Source organism: Camelus dromedarius, chromosome 9, assembly GCF_036321535.1.
Source record: "Camelus dromedarius isolate mCamDro1 chromosome 9, mCamDro1.pat, whole genome shotgun sequence".
In the NCBI taxonomy this organism is placed as follows: domain Eukaryota; kingdom Metazoa; phylum Chordata; class Mammalia; order Artiodactyla; family Camelidae; genus Camelus; species Camelus dromedarius.
This window is the reverse complement of record NC_087444.1, coordinates 24,385,798-24,394,930: the sequence shown is the minus strand read 5'-3', so window position 1 is coordinate 24,394,930 and position 9,133 is coordinate 24,385,798. Positions and strand designations below refer to the sequence as shown.

The following is a 9,133-nucleotide window of genomic DNA, read 5'->3' as shown; positions in this document are numbered from 1 at the left end:
AAAAGAACCCCACCTCTCTTCACATGTGATCAGGAATCCAGCCCCCTCCCCAGGGTCCTGTGCAATTTCCAGGGAGTTTTTCCCCACAGGAGAGCAGACTTTCCATGGAGCCACAAAACCATGGAGGAAGAACTTTCTGTGTCGGTGTCATAAACTAAACAAAGGGAAATGACTTGGCCTGAGAAACCTGCTCATTCAAAACCAAGCTCATATGACAAGTTTACTCAATCCCTAAACGTGGGGCCAAAGTGCCTCCTATGAAACATTAGATGGAGGTAGAACCTGCTTCACACACTCACACTAACCACCAGCCCGCTCTGTGGCAGCAGCACACTCCACTGTCACCGATCACGGGGAGGAGCCGGCACCGTCACCCAGTGTCGAGGGGTTCGTGTGCGTTGGGGCCCTCAGGCTGACCGAAGCCCCACTTTCAAGCACAACTGTCTGCTCAGTCACAATGGCCTTTGGGAAGCAGGAAGGTCCACACCCCAGAGACTGTTCTGTTTTCTGTTTCCACCATGAAAGGCACAGCTGGTCCAGGATGAGGGGCTCCCTGGAGGCGGAGGCAGCTTCCCAGCCCTCAGAAGCCCATGCGGGGCTTCTTCCGGAGCGGCTGAGAGCCGGAGAGGATGGCTGCTTGCTGCCTGGAGAGGGTGGCCCGGACGCTAGAGGTCTGGGAGGAGGGCATGGAAGCACCCCCTGCAGTGTCTCCTCGGAGCTGCAGCTTGACAGTGCAGTCCCGGAGGGTCTGCTGCCTGGAGGAGGTGCCTCGGATGCTGGAAGTCTGGGAGGAGGGTGCAGAGGCCCCTCCTGGGGTGTCCCCTTGGAGAGGCAGCTCAGCCATGTAGTCCCGGAGGGTTTGCTGCCGCTCCGAGGGGATCCCCTCTGCCCACGGCCCCTGGGTCAACTCCTGGGAGGGTGGGGTCACTGGGGGCTGAGGCCTGGCCTCAGGAACTGTCCGGTCTGGGCTGCGAGGGGGGCTGGTGGCATCCGAGAGGTCCAAGCGGCCGCTGAGCGAGGAGAAGGTGCTGGACAGCTGAGTCCGGCGCTTGTGCCGCTTGGGCTGTTTCCCAGGCCCTGAGCTGCCGCCCTGACGCCTCTCCCACCAGGCCGCCACCTGGCCTTCCCAGGCTGCCTCCAAACGCTCACTGAGCTCATCCTCAGGGCCCGGCTCGGGCGCAGGGGGCTGCTCTCTGGTTGGGAGCAAGCCCAGGTCCCTGTGCTGCAGGAGCCGCCCTTCGGCCATGGCTGTGCGGAGACCCTCTGGCACTTTCCCCTCAACCTCTCGTGACTCAAAGCTGCCCAGCAGACGGCGGTGGGAGAAGGTGGGTGCAGCCCACATCGGGGGAGTCAGAGGCACCTCTAGCAGGGTCTTCAGCCACCGGCTGCAGCGGGAAGTGGCCCGGGGGGTCCAGGAAGCCGTAGGGGCAGGAGAGTCGGGCCTGGGGTCTGCCTGGAGGTGGAGGCGCTGGTGGAAGACATCTCCAGCTGCCGAGAGTTGGAAGAGTGACAGGACTGGTGTGGAGGCAGAGGGCAGGACAGTGGCGGCCAGACCTGGAGGCAAAAGGACAATGACCCCATGGCCTAGTAGGAGTGCAGCTCCCCAAACCCATCCCCCAACCCCAGTGCACCTATGGTTGGCGCGCTCAGCCGCTCCTGCAGCCGCCACTGACTCTTGGGCTCCAGCAGGGGGAAGGCAGAGAGAGAGTTGCTCCTGGAGGGGAGAGACTGTGGGGGCCCTGCCAGCCGGGGCGTGGAGGCCCCCTCTCCTGGAGGAAGGACAGACAGCTGAGGCCTCATCCCAGATCAGCCCTGCCCACCTCCTGCCCGCCTCCCACCTGCACCCCACCCTCACCTGTAATGTGCAGCAACTGCAGCTCTCCGGCCTGGCCTGCCAGGAGCAGTGGCCGTGGGCAGCCAGGGCGGGGCGGGGGCAGCAGCTGGGCCACCACAGGAGTGGAAGAGAGGCCATGGTTCCACTTCAGCAGAGGCACCAAGGGGAGACGCTCGTCTACCAGGTAGAGCGAGAACTGGGGGCCCAGGAAGAAGATGGAAAGGAAATGATGTAAATGTGCGGCATGAGCGTGATGGGACAGGTCTCCCTGGGCAGGTCTTTCCAGGGCCCTGTGTGGCTCTCTGGATGAGTGCAAACCCCAATGGATCACAGCACTCAGGACCCGCCCTGACCACCTCTCAGACTCGCCTGCCCAGCCCCCCAACAGAAGGCATTTCCCGAGCAGGTGGCACCATCCCTTGACCCAATAGCCACACTGGGAGAAGGGCTCCCAGGAGAAGCTGTCACCCAGCCCTCCCCATGCTCACCCGACCCTGGAACATAAGCTTGAGACATATCCACTAACACCCCAGGTCCTGGGGAGGGGGGTGCAGTGAGACCCTTGGGGACCCTCAGACTTCCTCCCCTTTTCCTGACACAGGAGGGGAGACTGTCCAGCTTTGCCTACTGTTCCCCATCCTCATCCCTACCCTCTTCCTCCTTCACCCGCAGTCACCTAGGACTGTCTCCAGTGACTGAGACAGTGCGTGGCGGAGAGGAAGGAGGGAGATGCATCACTTACCTGGGTACAGACAAGGTGGAATGTGGGCTGTAGAGACTCGGGGCTGCAGTCCCCCAGGTACTGGGTCAGTAGGACACGTTCCCCTTTCTGGCACGATGCTTCCGCCCCACCCCGAAAAAGCAGCAGACCACAGCCCGGCGGACCCTGGGGAGACAGCCAGGTCAGCACTCCCACGTTCTGATGTCCATGGCACCAGCCACTGCTGGCGGCCTAAGACCCGCTGCCCTGCTGCTTGTCATGCCCTCCCCGGGGAGCACCCCGTCCTCACCTGAGTGTCGACGAGTTTCACTCCAGTGCGATCACCCACAGTCAGCACTCGAGGGTGGGCGGTGAAGTCTGCCCAACGCCAGGGAGAGGGGTCTCGGAATACAAGGGTCTCGGGGTCCTTGTAGACTTGCCGCAGCCTTGGGGAGACAGGCCAGCCGTGAGGCGGAGACGGACTGATGCGGGGAGATGGGGCAACCCGGCCCGGGGTCCAGCACACGGGCCAAGTTCTGGGCAACTATTTGTTGGGGTGGATAGTTTCTATGGGGAAGGGGCATTACCCATCCTGGGGGTTCCACAGACAGACAGCTCCAGAACGGCTGCAGACGGTCAGCTCTCCTGGCAGGTGAGGGCTACAGGGCACACACGTGATTAATGTTGGGTCACCCCCTTCCCTGAGGCCCATCTCCTCACACACCATCCCCACTGAAGCGCCTCACCTGAGGCTGATCCCGGTGGCCCCCTTCTCAACCTGCAGCACCTGGAGAGGGGCCGGCTGCCCTGGCTTACCGACCTTCCACAGTGCACAGTGGTAGTCAGAGCGGACTGCCAGCAGAGCTGAGGGACAGAGAAGGTCAGGGTTATGGTCAGGCAGCAAGTCAGTCAGCAGGGGACGGAGGTGTCTATGGGCCTTACCTTCTCCCTGCACAGTGCGGGTCACCACCTGCCGGACAGGTCCGCGGAGCTGGATGTGGCCAGGGTCCCCGAGAACCCGGGGCTCACTGCCTGGGGTCAGACTGACCTTTTGGAAATCTGGGCCTCTTGCTAAGGAGAAGGTCATGAGATCTGCTCACTTAAGCCCCCCAACTTCCTGCCCATCCCTGGAACCCGTCCAGTGAGGAAGGATACACAGCCTGTCCAGGGCGCCTCCTGCAGGGTAGACCAGCTGCCCGGCCCCGGGCATCCTGCCAGGCACCCAGGCTAGCGCACCCCCAGTGAAGGCGTCGTCCAGGAGCAGCTGCTCCCACCGTGCTGCCAGCTCCTCATGTAGCAGCTCTCCCAGGAGGCGCGCCAGCGATGTAGCCAGGACGGGGCCCCCAAGGATGGAGAAACGGCGCTGTCGGTAGCTGAGGTAAGCCCAGGGACAACTACAGGCGAAAGGACAGCAGGTGGGTCAGGCTATGGGTGATGGGGAGGAGGCCTGGGTACCATCCCAAGGGAGGCCAGCTGTAGCAGACACGTTTTTTAATCAACCTAGAAATTTATGCTTTGAGAAATCACCCCACCCTATCTATTCTTGCGATGCAGGGGCATTCACATGACCCAGATCTAGCCACTGAGAGCCCACCTTTGCCCCTGGCCACAGTGATCGGCTCACGATGGGCATGACACCCAAGCCAAGCCAACCACACACTTCCCAGGACTTCTGCTGGTACCTCAGGAAGGATACTAGTCCTTTCCTTGGAATCATAAACCAGCTTGCTGCCACTTGGAAACAGTCTGTCTAGGAATTAAGCCAGGCACAGACAAGTGGATGAGAAAATAAAGAGCCTGGTTAACATCTGAACACCTGGATGCAGCTATGGCTGCAGTCCATGAACTCACATTCCTTCTTCCCCTCCACTATTGTGTGGTGGTGGTGTGGAGGCAGTTGTGAGGGATGCCCTGGCTTCTTCCACATCCCCTCCACCAGCTAGGCCTGCCCATCCCATCCTTTCTCACTAGCCACTTGCCCCCAGGGCTGGTGTCCACCGAGGTCCTGGAGTAGCCTCTTCACACTGACCACTGTCTTCTTCTTAGAGCGACTCTGCGTGGAAAGGCCTTGTCAAGCTCACACGCCCTAGGGCTCACCCCAGCATGAAGTGGGGCGCCCCCTCCCCTGGCTAGCCAGGGCTTACTCACCTGAGCTCCCTCCAGTTTGAAATTCTCTAGCATCAGCTTCCCCAGGGGTGCAAAGGCGATATCCCCATGGTCCCACAGGAACTGGCTGAGCTGTGGGAGGAGAGGAGCCAGGTCACTAAGCCCTGCACCCGCCACACCGCATTGTCCACCATGGGGCCACTTACCTGCTCAGTAACGTCCAGCACAGCACGGGGCTGTCTTCGGAAGTGGTAGCCTCCCCGGAAAAGCAGATCCCGGGCAGTCAAGCCAGGGTCCCAAGGATCTAAGGGAAGAGTGAGGTTGGAGAAGGGCCCAGAGTGGGGCCAGTTGTCTCAAGTGACTGGAGGTGTCAAGGACCCCGTGGATGTGGAAGGAATCGGCAGGGAGAGAAATGGTCTTGGGGTGGGGGGTCCTTGGGGACCAAGATCCTTACCGGGACCAGGAGGCAGCAAAGGAAGGGGCCCAGGGGTGTCTGGCTCCCAGAGCAGGCCCTTCGCCAAGTGTGGAGCCCCGTTCTGAGGAAACACAAACATGATCGTACGGTAACAGAGAGTGCAAGTCTTGTCACCAGCACTTGTCTTTTATTAACTCATTCAACCGTCACAAGGTGCCTGCCAAACTGGTCTGATAGTCACCGCTACTTTTTTGATGAAAATGGAAGCAGAGAAAGGCTGTCCCTTGCCCCAGCCAACAGCCAGGAAAATGAATCTGAACCTAGGCAGCCTGACTCCTGTCTGTGCTTCTGACCTCCAGGCTTCATTGGCTCTCAAAGGCGCCCCCACGCCATCACCGGCCAACCCGAATTCCACTTGGCTCACTTCCACTCAGGGCAGACCTTGCGGTCACTTACTTGGGACACCCAGAGGCTGCACTGCTCCCACTGCAGGGCTGGCCTGAGAGGCTCAGCTCAACGCTGGGGGACAGAAGAGGCGGCAAGCCAGGCTCCTGGAGGGGCTGATTTGATGTAATCCCCTCTCTCTCAAGGACGCCCCACCCCCAACAATAGTGACTTTTAATTCTCTCACACACTTGCCTCTGCCTGGGGTAATCCTCAGCCAGCCTGTCTCCAAGTGGCAGCCAGATGGCTTAGGCTTCCAGAGAAAGAGTGGGTGTCCTTCGTGTCCCAGGAAGTCTTCCCTCCCATCCCCACCTCACCCACTCTGCTGGTTCGGCATGCTCTGGTTTCACTCAGAGCCATTCCTACACTTTGTAAGGATTTTATCCTCAGGTCTGTTCACTTGGCTACTCTCACTCACCCAACTCTGTTCGATGGGGCAGGGAGTGCATCTGATGACTTACTCACTGTCGATTTCCAGGGCCTGATAAGGCACATAGCAGAGTAGGGGCTGTTCAGTGAGTATTTGTTGAACAAATAGAGGAAGGAAAGATGGGGGGAGAGGGAGGCAGGAAAGAGCAAGCCAGCAGCTCTCGCTCAGTAAACACTCTATGGATACTGGGCGCCCCAGGTCCCCAAAAAAGGGGACTCCGACTCAGCCTGTGTCTTAGCAGATTTGTGCTAATGCCACCCCAACCTGTACTCCTGCCAACTGTGAGAATGCTAGGGAAGGGGGGCCAAGCGGAGGCACCCACCCTGGAGCCGCCAGGGCTCTCCTGCCATTCTCACCTCAGAGGCTTGGGGTGGGGACTCTGGTAGGGTTAGCGCATCTCTCCAGCTGCACATGAAGGACACATCAGGGACATCGCTCAGACCAAGCGGGCCAGTCATGAACAATGAGGGCGGGAGGGAGCTGGGGAAGTCCATCCTGGAAAACAGGAATGACAAGTTACCCTGGCCTCTGAGCGAGGCCTGACACTGACAACGGCTTCCCAGATTTCTGGGAGACTGAAAAGTGCCCCAAGAGGAGTATAATTTCTTCGAGGTACGAGATAAGAAAGAACAAATGAACATGTAGCTTAATGCCTGACAGTAGTGAGTGCTATATTCAAAGCAACCAACCAGCAGGAAGTGAGGGGATAGCGATGGCCGAGGGTGTGGTTTTAGCAGTGCAAGCCAGGGAAGCCTTGTTGAGAAGGTGGCATTCGGCACAACCTAAGTCTAAAGATGGAGAGTACCATTCCAACCGCTGGGAAGATGGTGCCCGGCAGAGTGAACAGCATGCACAAAAGTTCTGGGGCAGGAAGTCTGAGAAACAAATGGGCAGCCACAGAATGAACAAGGAGATGAGTGACAGGGAACGAGGTCAGGGAGGGGGAGAGGGGTCAGCTTCCCTCCCGTTCTTATGTATTGTATTACAAGATACATTCTTAGACTACACGCCCTACACTCTAGGCTACACTCCCGAGACAAACTCAAGTTCCTCAAAGCCAGGGGTGAGTCTTCCCATTGTCAGGTACAGTATTTTCCAAAAAAATGCAACGGACCGTGTGTTGAATAATAATAAATCTACATCACTGCAGAGCCCTTTCACACTAACTCTCCACTTAGAATGAATACCATTGCCCTTCCTACCCACCTACAAAATCCTACTCATTCTTCAGGTTTTGAGTCAGGAAGCCTCTCCCAGTTCCCCCAACCCTATCCCACAACACCTTGCATCATTCCTCCAGAGCACACGTTAGAATGTGTGACTGGATATTTAAAGATGAAGCTACTTGATTCCAAACTGCTCTAATAATACCACTGGGGAGGAACCTTTATCCCCAATGCCTTGATATTTGCTACCTGGTAACAATCAATACATATAAACTGAAAGAACAAATCCAGGAGTTAATGAATGAGAGGAGAAAGGAACAAACAGCCTCAAACAAACGCAGACGGGCTGAGGGCTCCGGTGGAGAGCCACGACTTCAGAGAAGCCCCTACACGAGATAGCCTCGACTTCCTACCCTCTCCCTGGGCTCTCCATATCCCTTTAGAACGCCAAGGCGGCAAAGGTCTGCATGAATGCCAGGCCAGTCACGTCAAAAAGCGCGCCTGCCAGGGGATGGGAATGGGGTCCAGACCGCCCTTCCCCTCGTACATATCCTCTGCCACGTCCTCCCCGCCCACCTCTTCCCGCTCAACCTCCAGGCCCCAGCATTTCAACCCAACAACAGCAGCAGAGATCTCCCATCAAGCGCTGTGTGGTTGCTACCACCCTTTACATTGGTGAGACCCTCACCACTCCATGAGCGGGCGGCTGCTAACAACCCACTTCGCAGATTTTGGGCGACTTGTCCCAAAGCTACACAGCTTGGGGCCAGTGGACTTGAGTAGAGGGACCCGCCTCTCCATCCCGTCCAGGCGGCGCGCGCACTTACGTGGTTCGTGCCGAGCGGTGCTCGTCTGGGAAACGGACCTCCGAGTGACGCTTTCCAGACCCTCGTGCCACAGGTGAGCTCAAAAGCGGTAACCTAGCTCCAGCGCCTTCTGCAGACCGATCCCACAACAACCCGTCTTCCGGGCTGTGCCGGAAGTGCGCCCTCGAAGGCAGGAACTCCCGCCTCTCAGCCTGGCCTCTTGGGCGCCCCAGAGCGCCACCTCCCGGGCGGAGGTGAAATCGGAGTGGAGGCGGCGCTGTAGGCCGTAGAAATAAAATCGCATACAATCCCAATAGTGAAGTCCAGGTTGACGGGAGTGCGAACCCCATCTCTGCTTAACGACCTTCCTGTTTTACAGGATTGTTGTGAGTATTAATTCACTCAGAAAACACCGAGTACCTACTATGAGCCAGGTACTGTGTCGGTCAGTAGGAATTCTACTGATCATCCTTACATCCTATGAAGCAGGCTTTACAAACAGGGGTACAGGTACTCTTGGGGGGTGCATGAGACTTTCCCAGTGGTCAGGCAAAATAGCTTTAGGCATTGGTTCTCAAATCCTAGAGTGCATCAGAGTCACCTGAAGGATGTATTAAAACAGTTTATGAGTCAGTGAGCCTGGAGTGGGGCCTAATCATTTGTATTCCTAAATTCCCAGGTGATGCTGATTCTGCTTGTCTTGGGGGGCCACGCTTTAAGAACCACTGTGCGATAATAAATATTACCATTATCCAGCCCAGCAGTTTTCAAACTTGAGTGTGCATCAGAATCCCCTAGAGGGCTTATTATAACCGTTTGCTGGACCCCAACCCCAGAATTTTCTGGTTCAGTAGGTCTGGGATGTGATCCAAGGAATTGCATTTCTAATGAGTTCCCAGTGATGCTGATGCTGCTGGTCCAGTCACCACCCTTTGAGAACCATTATCTTAAGGAATCAATTTCCAAATTCTCAGCCTCCATCTATATAGATTTTATCTGGGAGATAATTGGAATCAGACAGCTCTCCTTTCCTATCTCCTTGTTCACAATCGCTTTGTTCCCCTCTGTGGAGTGTTGTTGCCCGAGATGAGTGCTGAACAAGGGGGCAATTCCAAAAAGAAGAATTCCTTCAGCAGAAAGTGAAAAGCATGTTCAGTAACAAGTATCGATGGAAGGGTTCAAGAGAGGGGCTCTTGGGGGCTGATAATATTATGTTCATTCATCTGTGTGCT

The 9,133-nt window shown here is 57.2% G+C and overlaps 1 protein-coding gene across 3 annotated transcripts; it reads right to left on the bottom strand.

Moving 5' to 3' along the window:
- Positions 1 to 191: 191 nt before the first annotated feature.
- Positions 192 to 8,063, bottom strand: TAF1C (TATA-box binding protein associated factor, RNA polymerase I subunit C). Of its 3 annotated transcripts, XM_010980504.3 has the most exons (15): positions 7,923 to 8,063; positions 6,286 to 6,424; positions 5,095 to 5,176; positions 4,847 to 4,944; positions 4,683 to 4,772; positions 4,514 to 4,587; positions 3,690 to 3,928; positions 3,477 to 3,593; positions 3,281 to 3,398; positions 3,122 to 3,193; positions 2,845 to 2,980; positions 2,577 to 2,720; positions 1,856 to 2,030; positions 1,632 to 1,769; positions 192 to 1,554 (listed from the first exon to the last, which is right to left on the bottom strand). In XM_010980504.3, exons 2-15 carry the CDS (start codon positions 6,421 to 6,423, stop codon positions 581 to 583), a joined length of 2,595 nt encoding a protein of 864 aa, XP_010978806.2. In that variant the 5' UTR covers position 6,424; positions 7,923 to 8,063; the 3' UTR covers positions 192 to 580. The 3 variants fall into 3 exon arrangements, with proteins under 3 accessions (XP_010978806.2, XP_010978805.2, XP_064344991.1); XM_010980503.3 differs by having other exon boundaries at positions 3,281 to 3,593; XM_064488921.1 differs by lacking the exon at positions 7,923 to 8,063 and having other exon boundaries at positions 6,252 to 6,372.
- Positions 8,064 to 9,133: the final 1,070 nt, after the last annotated feature.

Bases quoted from the DNA above. Each gene is read 5' to 3' on its own strand.
- TAF1C (XM_010980503.3), bottom strand. From the start codon at position 6,423: ATGGACTTCCCCAGCTCCCTCCCGCCCTCATTGTTCATGACTGGCCCG. The intron at 4,945-5,094 runs GTAAGGATCTTG...CTCTTCCCTTAG, and splicing joins TTTGCTGCCTCCTGGTCCCG to ATCCTTGGGACCCTGGCTTG. The intron at 1,555-1,631 runs GTGCACTGGGGT...TTTTGCCTCCAG, and splicing joins GCTGAGCGCGCCAACCATAG to GTCTGGCCGCCACTGTCCTG.